This window comes from Tubulanus polymorphus, chromosome 8 (assembly GCF_964204645.1).
Source record: "Tubulanus polymorphus chromosome 8, tnTubPoly1.2, whole genome shotgun sequence".
Taxonomy (NCBI): Eukaryota; Metazoa; Nemertea; class Palaeonemertea; order Tubulaniformes; family Tubulanidae; genus Tubulanus; species Tubulanus polymorphus.
Window position 1 is genome coordinate 8,333,680 of NC_134032.1, and position 16,411 is coordinate 8,350,090.

The window sequence follows — 16,411 nt, forward strand, 5'->3', positions numbered from 1 at the left end:
AATAAAGAAATGCTAAGATATTGTATTATTCAACGCCCCCCTGGTGGCCATATACGAAATCCAATTACCTTGAAACTCACCACAATTATAGAACACGTTATGAGCTACAACTTTCTAATTGATTGTGGTATCAAAATACGCTTAGGTATCAATATAATGTGGAAAAACTTTTTCCCACTTACGAATGAGTACTGGTGACACCAAGATGGCCGCCAATTGCGTCATAATTGGCTGATGAAAAATACCTGTCTCAGGTATAAAACATCCCTTTCCAAAGAATGCCCATCACAAATTGTAATGAGAAATGGCAAACCAGTAGGAAGCTACAGGACTCAGAATTCGGGCCAAAATTAACATTTTTGGGCACTAAAAAGGTCATAGGACGGCCATCTTGAGTCCGACCGACCCAATTTTTGTTATGTTGATGGGCCCTGGAGGGATTCACATATATCCGAAAGATCAAGGTAAATTGATCAAAGCGTCTTCAAAATTTCCCTCAAAAAGTTCAAAAATGTGTAAAAAGTGCTGATTTTGACGAACAACAATCATCAATATTATGGCTGCCAGTCGGCCATCTTGATTCTGACAGGGCCAGTTTTTGGGCTGAAGATGTGTCTAGGGTAGATACATGTGTAACCCAAATATCAAGACGTTACCTTGAAACGTCTTCAAAACTTCCCAAAATAACTGGATTCCGTCTACGGACGGACGACGGACGAAAAGTGAACGCAACTAAAGTCCCAAGTGGGCAAAAAAAAGGAAGGCTTTTCAAGCGGACTGTGACTGTAGTTCATTTTTGACGAGTCAAATCTGAACTCAGACCATGAAACTAGATCCTGATCTTTTCTTGTTACGAGTGGCAAGGCTCCAGCACCAGTTGACAAATAAATGATGACGTCAGGCGCTAGACATCTGTCCTAAAGGCGACTACAAGCAGGGGACGGAGGTGCTCAAAGGTAGGGGCCACATTCTGAAATTCTACGAATTTCAGAATTATCTAAATTATGTTATCCTTAAGGTACATCATCACTATTTGGAAACCATTTTTTGCCAAAATTATTGTATTTTATATTTTTTGATTAAATAGTAGTTCAATATGTATACTATTGGAATTCAAAATGTTGAGGGGCAAAAAAACATCTAAGTGGTGTAATTCTGAATTCACCATGTGGAACTGAACCTCGGTTCATATTTTGTGCGATTTGCTGGTTTTAAAAACTGACAGAGGCAGCGGAATAATCAAATAATACCATTTAGCACCGAATACTGATTTCAAATTCTCGCAAACGCCGGCGCTTGGCCGCGCGGCGTGAATCTTCTTCGAAAACTCGTGCGAAGTTTTGCCGCCGACGATCAACACGATTTGATGCCCGGTGTACGCGACGGCGGCGACGAACCCGGCAACCGTTAAATACAGCAACAACGCCGTCGCGCACACCGACACCGTCTGGTAACCGCATAGCAACTGTATCACGGCGACGACCGGGAAATACATCCAACACTGCGCGCCGAACGGGTCGACGTATTCGGCGCGGAGAAAACTCGCGATTTGCGCGAGGGTGAACGCCGCGCCTAGCACGCAATTCACGATCATCAGGAAGAAGTATTTCTGATTGTGAAGCCCGATGCAACGCGCCGTCATGAAACAGTGGTGATCGCGTTTCAAAACGCAACAGTTACACGTCACGCAGTGATGCGCGCGCGGGGGCTTCACGATTTTACAATAACCGCAATAGTCGAATCCGTCCGCCCGATGGCTGTTCATCGCAGTCGCAGATGTAACAGATGCATTTTCTTTGTAGGGCATATCACATGCAATTTCTGCTGGTGCGATGCCCGCAGGTACATTCGCCCTACTGTATGCCAGCTGCCGAGTTTTAACATCTGATGCAGATACTGCTGGTACATTCATTTGTGCGGGTGCATTTTCTCTGAGCGCTTGCTGTTGGAAGACATTGAAATCGGTAGCTCTATCTACTTGCTGCTGCCAAAAATCAGACGCATTTGCGGCAGGTACGTTCGTACCCCTTGCTCCATCTGGTCGCTTATCAGATGCGTTCGAATTTGGTACGTTCAACCGCGCAGCTGCGCGCACCAGAAAGTAATTGCCGATTATTTGCATCCATGCGTAAATCGGGAATAAGAATTCGAAAAGATTATCGGAAATCGCATCTGAAGTCGTCAGCGCGTAACTCAGGTCGAAGGATAACATCGCGAAAACTAACGCGACGAAATAAACTGATAATCCGTAATTCAACCAAACGTAAATTTTCGTGACTGGCACCGAATTGTGACCGATCCTAATTGAAACGTTGTTCACGATTTCTGGTGCGTTCAAGTCAATCTCTGATGATGACAACATTTTCATCGACTTTTCCATGTTCTAGCTAAAAAATTCTCTAAAATTTGTTTTTTTTCTGAGTTCGAATTTCATGAATTTTTATCCCGAGACAGTTGTCCTTAAGTAATTGGGCCTGCTGCGTGTTTCCTTAGTTTGCTTTCAAATTGCCATTTTTCCGCCTTTCTGTTCAAGATTTCGTAGCAAATCTTTGGAAGACTGATTTTCTTCTGCGTCTTGTCATTTACTAGATTTTCCAATTAGATACTATTATTGTTCGGAACGATAATACGGCTAATAAAATTTAATTTGAACTTGAATTGTTCTTTTTTACGGAGGCAACGTGCTTTTATTTACGTTTCGATGCGATATTTACACCGGAAGTAACAATTCTATGAAGGCCACGTGCTTATATTTACTTTCCGGTACGAATATTTACACCGGAAGTTACGTTGTCGAAATCGTGCACATGCGCAAATAGCAACAGGCTTGGCGGTTAGAAAAACGAAGCGACACGAAACGCCTTCGATTCAGCGGCGGAAAAAATAAACGAAACGAACTCCGCGGCGGATTGTGATTGTACAGAATTTCGGTACGTATATCGCCGAGGTATCATCTACCCGGATGGGGTCGTTTCGGCTCAATATTAAGCATATAATTTCTGCAAACATCGGTTCAGCTTCCTGGCCGATTTTTCTGCGTAGTCGCCATTTTAGTTCTCCCTGGCTGTTTCTAAATGTAAAAACCAAATCGGCCGTCATCGAAACGTTAATATTTCCAATCGAGCGACAAAAAGCGTCTTTTAAAAGCTCAAAAATTCGAGTATTCAGACCATACTTTAACAAATGTTTAAAAAGTACGAGATTTCTCACTGAGACGGCATTTTAAGTTTCCCCTTTGATAGTTCGTTATAGTAATACAAGGTGGCAGCACCCCCTGGGTAGATATTAAATTATTTCGAGCGTCTACTATTACATGATTCAAATTGCAATTCGCATTTGTTTACAGGTTTGTGGCGAATTTTACCCAAAATGTCGTCAGCCGCTGATCTATCCCTAGATGAATGTAAGTAGCAACATCAATAACGTGCATACTCTTTACTGACTGAGATAAGACAATGAAAATAAGGCTGCCTATGCTATAGTATAGTCGATACGATAACGTCGCCAGTCAGCGGCGCGTCATGCCTCCACTCGCAACCTTCTTCCATGATATACTGTCAGCATCAACTTATCGACTTATTGATGAATATAGGCCTACCTCTTAGCAAGCCATATAATAAAACCCCTTTGCACGTTTGCTAAAAAATTACCTAACACGTTCGCTGCCGACTTGATGATATGATGGTGCCGCACAAACTCTAGAAGTCGGCGCTAGATCTGCTTACATAGTCAGCCTTTGTTCGAAATTGACCAATGAGCATGGAGTGTGAAACAGGAACTGTGTCATTCCCATTTGCCGGGGTGCGAATAAATAGGAAGAATGTACGAATATATTCGTAGCCGGCACTGGTGACAGAACCCCGAAGTACATTATATGCATAGCTGGCAGTGAACGTATTCCAGGGTTCCTGGGAAGATTAGGGAAGGGTTCTTTTTAGAGGCCGATGTCAAGAAGGACATCAAGGGGGTGCTGAGAGCTTAAGGGTTAGTCTAGATATTAGAAAAGAACAGTTCCTAGTCGGAGTATCGGGTTTTGGATGGAATATCTTAAGAAATTAGATCAGATTTGTTTGTTTATGTTTTTTTAAGGTGATATTTGCGGCGGCGATCATTACACGGAACAATGTCCCGAATTAGGAGTCGATGAAAACTCATTTCAAGTGTCGACAAGGTAAAATATTTCATTAACTGCAACCCTCTGAAGTATCCTTATCCGCCCGCATGGATACCAGTTAGGCCTACCTATCCTCTGGTACCCCAATTGACCTTCACTCCAATACCTCGAATAAAATTCCTCTCCCAGAGGTCATCTCCAATGCCATCAATAAACAACTGTCCTAAGCTCCGGGAGCCTAAAAAAAACTTCCCCCCACCCCAATATCACTGGAAAATCCCCCCCCCCCCCATCCTCCCAAACTTGGCACCATTGCTCCTAATTTCTTTTCCAAGACCACCTGGTTAAACTATCCATTTTCTCTGAGGCCCCCTAGTCTCCACCCCTGAAACGCTACCTAAACATCCAAGCCCCTAATCATCAGGAGATCCCCTACTAACCTCCAACCAACTTATGGGGCCAGTTCGTTCTAAGTCCAAAAAAAATTAAACTCAAATTTTTGGTGTAATTGCCAGTGGTTACTTCATGTTTTCAATGAGGACAACAATTCAAACTTAACCGTTTTAGGCTTAAACTTTTTCGTGAAACTGGGTCCCTGTCTTAAGTCGTCGGATTGGCTGTAGAACTAAGATGCTCTTAGATTGATCTTCTAAAGTTTAAGCCATCCCAATGGCTGTGCTAGAGATTTGTGATTGGCGCTGTAATCAACAAAGATCAAAGAAGCATGGTGGTCCACCATCTCTCTGATCCACCCCTCATTAATGAAAACCATTTCCACAGTGTCGTCTGTAAGCTTAGACTAACTAGTGAAATTTCACGTGACCAGGGTATTTCTTTCAAAGAAAAGACATTTTGCGTACGCAATCGAAATCTGCTTCTTTTAAACTGTCGAATTTGACATAGTTATTCAATGTTTGTGTCTATATTATTTGTAGGGCAAGGTCGACGCTGCCGAATAATTTAGAGGCACAGTCGCTCGAAAATGGGATGATTAACGTCATCGCGACGGCAGCGATACCGGCTAAAACGCGATTCGGTCCACTCGACGCCCAGCGTATACATGACGATAAAGATATCCCTAACGGCTTTGTTCTAAAGGTAAATTACCCATCAGAGAATAGGTTTACTTCATTTCATTCATTTTTTTAAAGTTATGTGTTTGATTTGATGCTTGAATTGATAACTGGTCAATTTTGATATAAAGTTACGCTAGCTAACTGACTTGTGACTAAGTTAGTTGACTGACTCAAGAGTTAAGTTAACTCCTTACCCAGTAGTTACTGTTAGTAAAATTCTGACTAGTCTTTGTAGTTAACTGTCTCAAGAGTTGAATTGATTACTGACTATAATCAGGCAGTAAACTGAAGCAAGTAATCTTCTGACTAGTCAAGGTAGTTAAATGACTCAAAAGCCTAGTTAATTGCTGACTCAAGACTCAAGGTAGTTAACTGACTCAAGTAAAGTTAGCTACTGCCTCTAGAATGAAATTAGATTAATAGATTGATTCTATGGAGTCAAGGTAACTGCTGACGGCGAAAGTTTCATTAGTTATCCGACTGTGGAATAGATCGTCGCTACAACTGATAAACTGCTGGGGAACTGTTCTATACTATTCTAATTACCGATAGAACTTACAAAATGTAAGTGACTCGCACTTACCCAGTACAAAGAAATCTAATTTATCTAATCTCTTCATTAATCCAGTTTGCAATTTCATGTTGTTGTTTGTGAACCACTGGGTCCTGTGGTGATTGTAATGTTTCAACATCGGTTATTTTTGATGCCGGTATTTTCTTTTTAGCTGGTCGGTCGAGGTCCTGTTATGACATTCGACTCGTCTAATGAAGATCAGTGTAACTGGATGGTCCTCGTACGAACCGCCGATTCGGAATTCACGCAGAATTTGATGGCTTTTCAAGTCGGCCACGACATCTACTTCAGGTAGAAGCAATTCACGTTTTATATTTCATTTCTCGAGAAAAAATATGAATTTTCTTAAAGAAAGTCTAGGAGAACATGTTTGTGAAAAGCTCTAACTGGAAAACTAAAGTTGTAAGAAAATGAAGTTTTCTGGGGAATTCTTTAAATGGCTTTGAAAATGCTTGGCAAAAATTTCCTAAAAATGTGTTGAACAAAATGTTGTCACCCCTCAATTATCTGCCACCCTCGGCTTGGCTTTCTGCTCTGAATTTGAATACCCTGGTTCCAAAGAAGTTTGTGCATTGTCAATTAAAATGATCTTCAGTTAGGCCTATCTGTCACTCTCATATTTCTGTCACTCTCACTCTTACTACTGTGACAAGCAGAGATGCTAGTTTTCCGGAAATATCCGGAATTCCGGAAATTTAGGATCGCCGATGTCAATTCCGGAAATTGGGTGAGAATTCCTCAATTGACAGCGGTATAAAAAATAAATTTAACTGGCACTGGCTAGAGTGTAAGGACAGTAACGGGGACTACTTATCGAACTACATTCGTAAGTTAGACTTAGCTGGCGTGGCGTACTGCGTCGTTTGTAAAGACCAGGTCAAATACGGTAGTGGCGGGAAAAAAGATATTCTTCGTCACCCGGATAGCGCGCGGCATAAGCAGCGAGGGATGTGAAGCACAACGAATGCCTGCTGTCGTATTTTCAGATACCCAGATCGCTCTAGAATGCATTTCCGGCGATGCAAAAACGCAAAATGACCCCCGTTCTAAATTCCGGAATTTTGGTACTTTGGCCCTAGCATCTCTGGACAACACAATGGTCCCAAAAGCTAGAGTTGAACTTATAAAGTTTCAAAAACGTTTGAAATAAGCTTAAAAAATCCTTGGAAAAGGTGTTTCGAAATTGTCAGCGGGCTATAACTCGATTAAGTGTTCCTAAATGACATGACATTATTTTCTACCTTTTTGCTACGTATCCATGGCAAGATCATCAGCATCATTCATCATCTGATAGATGGTATTTTGAAGTTGTAGAACTTCGAATCGGTTACAGTAGGCCTATGTTGTTATATTGGGTGGTCACGCTACTGCTGGAAAACCTTTTCTGTCCAGATTTAGAGCCATTTGCGTTGATGGGCCCCGTAAGCAGACTGCTCTAATAGTTTATAATTTGTCAAGTGAAGAGCTTACCGTATGTCTTATAGTTGAACGATGGGAGTTTCCTTAGAAAATAGCCACCCTTCGCTCGGCAAATCAACAAAATCTAGCTTACGTACTTTAACCCATTAGCATTCAGGAATTTCACTATGTAATGTCTATCAGGGGGACAAAAGGTTTTCCGTGAACCGTTAATTTGATGAGTTTCATACTCGATTTCGTGAAATCGAGGAAAAACTTCCCGTGAAAACGTGAATTTGAGAGGTAACTTGCACCTAAATTTCACAAAAAAATCAGCGTGGTTTCATGAATCTCTTGATGATATATTTTCCGTGAATCGCGAATTTCTCGGCGAGCAACGAATCGATCGGGACTGGGATTCGCGCTTCATTCGGTCAGAATTTGGTCAGTTATTGACATATGACAAGTTAGGCTACATAGTAGACATTCATTTGCCTGTAAGTACATTGTAATGGCTTTGAGTGCCATAGTTGGATTGTTAAGACTTTAACTTCTTTTATTTTTTTTTTTCAAAAAAAAAAACTAACAATTTTCATGCTTGAATTGTGAGTTATCCGAAAAATGGCCATGAAATAGTGTTCTCTGTTTTCTTGCATGAAGAAGTTAATTTATACCTGCTATTGTCCCATCTATCACGATACAGTAACTCTTTTGTAGTAGATTTTTATGAAAGTTCATGTTATTTCGTTGTAATCACGCTTGGGCTTTCACACAAGAAGCTATTAGATTTGATGAGGTGGGCCACCAAAATCATGACCATGAAATTAATCCAGACATACTTGGATATAAGTGAGCGCTGGGATCTGTCATGTTCATAGTTCATGCTCCAGATACTCGAGAATTTCAAATAGGAAGATGTCGATTTCTGTACGTAATTTTGATGCCTTGTGTGTCTAGTTTATCCTAAGCTAATGGGTTTGAATCCAACTATAACCGTTTTATGTGTAGCAAATGCATAAAAAGTCTGAGCAGATTCGGGTGGGTTCAGTGCTATACGGTAAAAAACAGCTCCTGAAGAAATGATTCGATGAAATCTAAATATTATTATGCAATTTATTTTGTAGTGCGTTGCAGGATATAGGCGTCGGTGAAGAGTTGAGGGTTTGGTATGCACCGCACTATGCCAAAAAACTGTCGAAACCAGTGAAACCCGACCCCAATATTCAGAGTACGTATCTCTTCTGCCGGTCTAAGCCCATAAGTTACTGCTTGTTCGAATCTGGTGTAATCAAAACTATCTCCGGGGTTGGTGTAATCCAGTAGCAAACGGAGTCGGGATGGGTCATTATTCAGGGCCGGCGTAGCCTGGGAGGCTTTGGCTGGGCCAATGATTTTGCAGATGATGATTTTTCAAAACGTATTTGTGATCGACTATGCGTCTAAAACATTATGATCCGTAACATTCATGAAGAAATCGACTTGAATCATGATACCCGGGTCTCGAATAGCTCTGGAGCCTTCGAAATGTAACTATTAAAAAAATGTCTCGTAGAAATGCCCCCGAACCCCTTGAAACAATAGGCGCGAATTTTTCGCGTGGTTAGGGCCTCGGATATGAGCCAAGCTAATGTCAGCTTGCACCCGCCGGCCCTGTTATTACGATGAATTTTAGTAAGAAAATTCGTTAACGTATCATAAGGAGCATGCAATAATCCAACGCAATCAACTCTAGCAACAGATGCCTTAAATACGTGTTAGGGGTTTATTGAGCGCCACATAATTGTTTGCAACTAACAAAATTGCCGTTGCCCAGTTCACACCAATACCTATAAGCTTATGGTAATCATGAACGTACGTACAGTCACATCTTAGTTAATTCGGGATGTAAGCTCTATCAATAATATAGATAAGACTGCTCCCAATATTGCGGTAAACTTAGAAAAGAAAGTTGAACTGATTTTTTGTTTTGTTTTGTTTTTAGCTTTACTGTATATGCAAGGGGAGTGGCAAGAGGCTTTGGCAGATCAGACAATTACTATTTATATCACTGAGGATGATGCAAATCAAATAACGGCACAGCAGCAGCAGCATACAGGTAAATAATATCACCCTCTCCTCGCGCCAGTCACAAGCATGCGCAAGAACATTGTGGCGATATGATTTTTTTTTCTAATTCGAAAATTTCGAGTTAATAAGTAAAAAGAAAATTATATGGCTACAATGCTCTTCCGTACTAACTAACAGGTTACTTAAAATATCCCCTCAACATCCCTCACAGCATAACCATACGGGTAAATAATATAACCCTTTCCTCTCTCAGTCACTAACAGGTAGGCCTAACTGAATATCCCCTCATCACCCCTCAGAGCAACAGCATGCAGATAAATGATATCACCCTCCCCTCTCTCGATCACAAACAGGAAACTAAAAAATATCCCCTCAATTCGCCTCACAGCGACAACATACACGTAAATAATGTCATCCTCTCCTACCTCACAAACAGTAACTAAGTAACCCTTCAACTCCCCTTACAGAGACCCGATAGGGACCCTGTTATCCTGTTATATAAGAAATTGTCACACGCAAATTTTCTAAAATCTTGAAAATTCTACAATATCATTCTCATCGATGTTTTTGATTCTCGTCCGCAACAGTTGAAGTTGCTGAGGAGAGGGATTTTATCGACGACAACGACGTAGATTTCGAGCCAGAGGATGAACGACGTCCGTCGAAGGCATCCGTGTTGAAGTTGAAAAAAGAGCCATTCTTCGGGCCACCGCCGAACCGGCCGCTACAGGCGCTTTCGTGCAGGCGTTGTAGTAAAGAGTTCTACGATAAAGCGGAATTAGCCCTGCACATACAGGAACATTTGAAGGTTCGTTATAGAATTTCTTTTATGAAAAGTAGAATCAGAATTTGAACAATTGATCTTCGATATTAAATTCATTCATCAATTAAATTCTTTTTATGGCTAAAAAGATCATCACAAAAGTTGATTGTAATCGGAAGTTTCAGTCAAGAATAATTTATCTGAATTATTTCAGGTAATTAAATTACATGTAAATCTGTAGCAGTTTTCACGAAACTTGATCAACTTTCATGACGATTAAAAACCTACATCATTGTCCATCCTCACTTAAAACAAATTTTATCGTAATCATCTAGTGTCATGATTAGTGACTAATCATGACACTAGATGATTATGATAAAATTTGGTTTCACCAAAGGGTTTTATACGAAGGGGTTGACAAAATCTTTTTAGAAATTCTAATTCAGATGTTAAAGAAATTACTTGGTTGTACATGTAATATATTTGATATCAGCAGTCTCACACCAATACACCATTTAAACAAATTAGCTGTTAAATCATCGTTATAGCTGATTTGCTGCGTTACTAGACATTCTAGGGTTAATAACTTTTTAGAAATTTTAGAAGTCAGGTATGAAAAAAAAACATTCTTTTTTCTCCACACAGGTGAACTCTTGCGAAATTTGCGAAATGTCGTTCTTCCAATTGGACGCCTTGAAACGACACATGGCGATGTTCCACCGTAACCCGATGACCGGCGATTCGTCGACGTCGAAAATCAAAAAAGAGAAAGCCTCCGACTACGGCGACGAGCACGAGACGGCGGGCGGTCGCGCCAGTAAGAAGCGTCGCGTAAGCCCTCCGCCGCGCAACCACCGCTACTCGACGCGCGGCATCCGTTTAGACATGGCCAAATTGACAGGAATCAAACGCGAACCGCAAAGCAGCGACGAGGAGTATGTGCCAGAGAAACGCGAGCCGAAAAAATCGCCCACCGTAAAACGTGGCAGAGGCCGGCCGCGTAAAGTGGTGACACCCGCGGCCGAGGTAAAAATACGCAAACCGCGAGCGTTCGAAGAGACAAACGTCGATGCCGACGTATTAACGTCGATCGCGGGAGCCAACGTCGAAGAATGTCAGGAATCGGTCAAACGAGTAGTCGACGCGGTTGTCAACGCCGTCGAGTTGTCGACGAACGTCGCCGGGGAGGCCGACGGGCTGAGAGACGAGAATATCAACGACGATGATTTCGACGATCGTGCTGAACGCGTGGACGACGAGGCAAGACCGGACGACGTCGACGTCGAGGGGGATGAGGACGATGAGGCAGAAGAGGGAGAAGATGAAAGCGGGATCGCGGTGCCGGAGATGAACGATGAGGAACTAGCGAGCTACGAACGCGAGGAAGACGGGTTGGTGTTGGATCGCGAGCAGTTGAAAATCGAATCGAACGACCGCGAAAAATGTTACATCGTGTACACGTTCATGGCTCGAGTGGACGACCTAGAGCAGCAGCCAACGCAATCCGGTATCGAGCAAACACAATCATCAACTTTGGGTCAGACTGATGAGTCCGGTATAGGGCAGATGGAATCTGGTCTCGAGCAGATGGAATGCAGTTTAGAGCAGACACAAACTGATATCGGGCAAACAGAGTCTAATTTAGAGCAAATGGAAACCAATATAGGGCAGACTGAGTCCAGTTTGGAGCAGATTGAATCCGGTCTAGAGCAGATCGAATCCGTTTTGCAGCCAACGGCATCGAGCGTCGTCGAACGAATCGAACCTGGTGCGCAAATCTACGAGTGCCGGGCATGCGGGCGTCTCTTCAGCCGCGATGTGTTTGCTGAGAAGCACGTCAGCGTCACGCACGGCTTCGTCTGTTCGTACTGCACGAAGTCGTTTCGCAAAGACACCACGTACCAGGTGCACCGCTGCAAACAAATGGTCGAAGGCGTCAAACCAGATGCCGATGGTGTCTACCACTGTCCGGAATGCGATAAGAAATTTGCAACCGTCGACACGCTGCACCCGCATTTGTTCGGGCACCGGCGCAAGCTGCAGTGCCGCCTGTGCAAGCGGTCGTTCATGCGTAAGGAAACGTACCGGAAGCACGCGTGTCCGGCGAAACGGCCGGCGGCGAAAACGTACCGCTGCGACATCTGCAACATGACGTTCGCGACGGCGAAATATCTGTTCCGGCACCTGGCTGCGCACACGGAACGTTTCAAGTGTATCAAGTGCAGCCATTCGTTTTCGCGCAAGCAGAGTTTGCTGTCGCACATCAATAAATGCAATCCGGCTCAGTTCCGCGCAATGGGCATCTCGGCGTTTCCGTGCCGCATTTGTAACCGCGTGTTCAGCGAGGCGGTCAAACTCGACAACCACATGGTCATGCACGAAGGCAAGTACAAGTGCGACGTTTGCTTCAAGAGCTTCACGAACATGAATACGCTGAAGCTGCACATTTGCTCGTCGTCGAAAACCGAGGACAAGTCGCTGGTGATCGACGCGGTCGTGACGCCGACGGCCGAGTTGCCGATCGTCAAATGCGACGGCGGTTACGCGTGCCGCCTGTGCGACAAACACTTCGCCACCGAGAGACTGCACGAGAAACACATGACGGCGCACACTGAGAAACTGGTCTGTGACTTCTGCGACACGGCGTTCCAGCGAAGACTCGAGTTGAACTCGCACGTGGTCGTGTGTCGCGCGACCGGCGCACTGAAGGAGACCGGACGCGTCAGCTGCGAAGTCTGCCCGCTCGTGTTCATCGACTTGGCCGAGTACAAACGCCATGTCGACGTGGCGCACACGCAGCCGTTCCGCTGCGACACGTGCGAACGCCACTTCCGCAGTTTGCTGCGCAAAATCGAGCATGAGCGCGTCTGCTTGAAAATGACGAACGACCAACTGGAGAACTTAGTCTGCCAGTCGTGCGGCAAAATATTCAAAGACGCGCAGAGCCTTGCGCGGCACATGATCGTGCATCAACGGCCGCAGCACCACTGCGATGACTGCGGCAAGGACTTCTACCGACGCGACTACTTCAACCAGCACACGTGTCGGCGCGCGGATGGCACCGTCGTGCAACTGCAGCGCGGCAAGTACGACGGCGCAGAGCAGAACACGACGCCGCACATTTGCCATTTGTGCGGCAATTCGTACATCAGCTATGGCAACTTGAACAAGCACTTGATACGGCACGGCGAAAAAACGGTCCCTTGTCCCGTCTGCGAGAAAATGTTCCACCTGGAATCCGCGATGAAGGAGCACCTGAAACACGTGCACTCGAACGACAAGTGCGCGCAGTGCCCGCACTGCGGCAAGATGATGAAGTCGAAGAACTCGCTCGGCGCGCACATCAAGCAATTCCACCGCGACAACGTCGTGTTGTATCCGTGTCAACACTGCGGCAAGGCGTTCCGACAGCGCGGCAACATGCTCAAACACATGCTCATGCACTCGTCGCACAAGACGTACGCCTGTCCGTACTGCGATAAATCGTTCAAGTACCCGGAACAGTTGCACAAGCACAAACTCGAACACGAACAAGGCCGACAGTTCAACTGCGCTGACTGCAATCGCTGGTTCGTCAAAGAGTACGAGTTGCGCAAGCACAACGCCGTCTTTCACAGCGGCGTTATGTACACGTGCGAATTCTGCCCGACCGATTGTCGGCACATACACACGCTGAAACGGCACATCCGACGTCGGCATCCCGATCGTTTGTACTTGCTGAACGACGCGTCGTACTTACGCAGTTTACAACGAATCGTCTCGGAAGGTGCCGTCGCGGCCGCGGCTGAAGACGATGATAACGACGATGTCGAGAACATCGTCGCCAAGCAACCGAAACAGACGATTCAAACGATTCGCATTTTGCAGCCCGGTTCCGGCTCAGACCGCCTGCAAGAGATGGAAATCGAGCTGACCGGCATCGACCAGCCGCCGCAGCAGCAGCACGTCGAACCTATGCAGGAGGTGACTATCGAAGAAATCCAAAACGACGCCGACCTTCAGCAGGTGCAGCGTTTGGTCGGCGAGGCGTCGGTGGCGCGCGAAGGCAACGAGGCGGCGCAGACGGTCAGCATCGAGTTCATGTCGCACGAGGCGGCCGAGGTTCTTCAGAGTTTGTCGACGACCAGCGGCGACGTGCAGACAGTCACGCTGGCCGATTTGACGCGTTTGACCGCTGGTCAAGAGGGCGCGACGCACATCATACACCAGGACGGCGAGTCGCAGGAGTATATACTTGTACCGCTGATAAACGCCACCGATGAACAACACGCTATTACTACTGGTTGATCGATCAGTTGATATACTAACTTATGTGCCAATAGATCGAGATATTGGTTAATTGATTTATGAATTTGCAGTATCAGTCAATAAGTTTGCTATGATTAATAAGGTTGATATTTGTTAATTGATTTAGAAATAGGTCGATATAGGTTAGGCTACTGGATTTATATTTTGATTAATTTACTAATAGATTGATAGTGGTGGATAAATTTGCAAATATATTAATATTGCTTAATCAATTTGCAAATAGAATGAATGATTAAATTTGTTAATGCAACTGAAAAAAATGTACATTTTTAACATCAAATTTATCAATTTTGAATTATTGAGTAATGGAAATTGATTGATTAAAATTGAATTAGTTACTGTGTATAATTAATTGATTGCCATTCATTTACTCACTATTTTTATAATTTATATTAATTCGTTTACGGTGTCTTGGGTTAGATAGTAATTGTCATTGTATTTGATATATTTTTTGTATGGCGTGGTGAAATTGACTCCAGAGTAAAAGAAATTGGAATGAACTCCAAGTAGACTCCGTCCATAGCGGCACTGTTCTAATCAGTGATAATCAGTTCAAACCGGTAGAATGATAAAAAGATTATCTGTCCCTACTGTTTGTCAAAGTGAAACAAGTCTGAAAATTTATAGGCCTACCTTTGTTTAGAGGAATAAAAGCGAATTTTATTCATGAAAAAAGTAAAATCCAAAGACAACGTTTCAGACTCCTAGTGACCATCGTCAGGTGTGCGCCGTTTGACCTTTGAAATTTTGCATATACAGTAAAAGGCCTTTGATAATGCCTCCGTTAGGACCAATGAAAAACAAGGCATTTTCATTCAATATGAGTTAGATTTGGCAAATTTGTTCTCTGAATAATGTTGGTATTAAATGAGCAGTGGTATTAAAAAGGATAGCGTTATGATGGACTTTGACTGTAGCGATGTTTTCGCCTATCTATACATCTATACCGGTATTGTCCTAGCGCTATGGACAGCATCTCCTGTGATTCAAACTCTGTATATTCGGACATATCTCAGCAAGGGTGGATAAAGGACAGAGTGTAAGAAAAGCCCTTCTTAGTCCTAAATCCTCTTTGGGAGGGCCACCAGAAGTCCACACTAATTTTCGTGCTTAATTACAGTCCTCGCATTACCAAATCTGCCCTTTTCAAAAAGTGCAAATTCGCTTGTCCATCCCTTCAAAGAGTCCTAGATCCGCCCTTGCGCAGCTGTGTGGAACTGGACCTTAGAGGGCTAGATTTCATTTTGACTCAATTAAATTCCTTTCAATGTTTTAACCCTGGGGTAAATTTTGATCCAGAATTGTGGAACTGACGATTTTTTTTTTGTTTCAATAAAAACGTGTCTTTGTTTTATGAGATTTTTTTTCAAGAGTAGTGTGTTCTTGCGTAATGAAAATACATGTTGATGTAGAACTTAAAAGGTTTCCAGTAAAAAAAAAAGAATTGTATTTTAAAAACTTGTATATTCCCAAGTTTTCCTTCTTTCGTTTTTACATGCTGAAACGAAATATGCCAGAGAATTGTGAATATATTTATTTGATTCATTGAATAAAGATCTGACACTGCATTTTTTCACCTAAAGATTTGTCAGTTTTTTTTGTTTTCATTTCTTCGGTTATCGCCACCCGCCTGGGTGTTTTTTTTTGCCACTTCGGGATCAACCTGGGTTGACCTTTATAGACCTATGTGTAGAATGGTTCTGAGAGTGACCCCAGTGAAGTTCATAACTTGTTCCTTATTCCGTTACTTATTGAGAATTCATCTCCCAATAAGGAACAAGTAACAAGTTACTTTTTCCTTATTGGGAGATGAATTCTGTTGAATTTTTTTTTTTGTATTTGTACAACAATGAACGGTTTCCGCTGCTGCAATACCTGTTTTATACAATGATTCACATCGTTATTCTCTTTATCTCTAGTAGTTTGAATTTACTGTGTTGTTTTTCTGAAATTGCTTTATCGTTCACGATTCGATATCGTTGTTTTAAAAGACTATATGTTACAATACACGAATTTATACCCTTTCGATCGGATCGCAACAGGGCGGCGGCCTTCGAAGAGTTGCACACAATCAGCCGACAGGGTTTGAACCGATAGCGAATACAACAGCA

The 16,411-nt window shown here is 43.3% G+C and overlaps 2 protein-coding genes across 2 annotated transcripts; one reads left to right on the top strand and one right to left on the bottom strand.

The window, feature by feature from the left end:
- Positions 1 to 1,186: 1,186 nt before the first annotated feature.
- LOC141910325 (uncharacterized) lies at positions 1,187 to 2,710 on the bottom strand. Its single transcript, XM_074801061.1, has one exon. It carries the CDS (start codon positions 2,378 to 2,380, stop codon positions 1,187 to 1,189), a length of 1,194 nt encoding a protein of 397 aa, XP_074657162.1. The 5' UTR covers positions 2,381 to 2,710.
- A 122-nt stretch (positions 2,711 to 2,832) lies between these two features.
- LOC141910072 (uncharacterized) lies at positions 2,833 to 15,840 on the top strand. Its single transcript, XM_074800786.1, has 9 exons — positions 2,833 to 2,930; positions 3,347 to 3,403; positions 4,090 to 4,171; positions 5,050 to 5,212; positions 5,916 to 6,055; positions 8,287 to 8,390; positions 9,144 to 9,257; positions 9,817 to 10,037; positions 10,638 to 15,840. The coding sequence occupies exons 2-9, from the start codon at positions 3,370 to 3,372 to the stop codon at positions 14,277 to 14,279; spliced, it is 4,500 nt and encodes a 1,499-aa protein (XP_074656887.1). The 5' UTR covers positions 2,833 to 2,930; positions 3,347 to 3,369; the 3' UTR covers positions 14,280 to 15,840.
- The last annotated feature ends 571 nt before the right edge of the window (positions 15,841 to 16,411 follow it).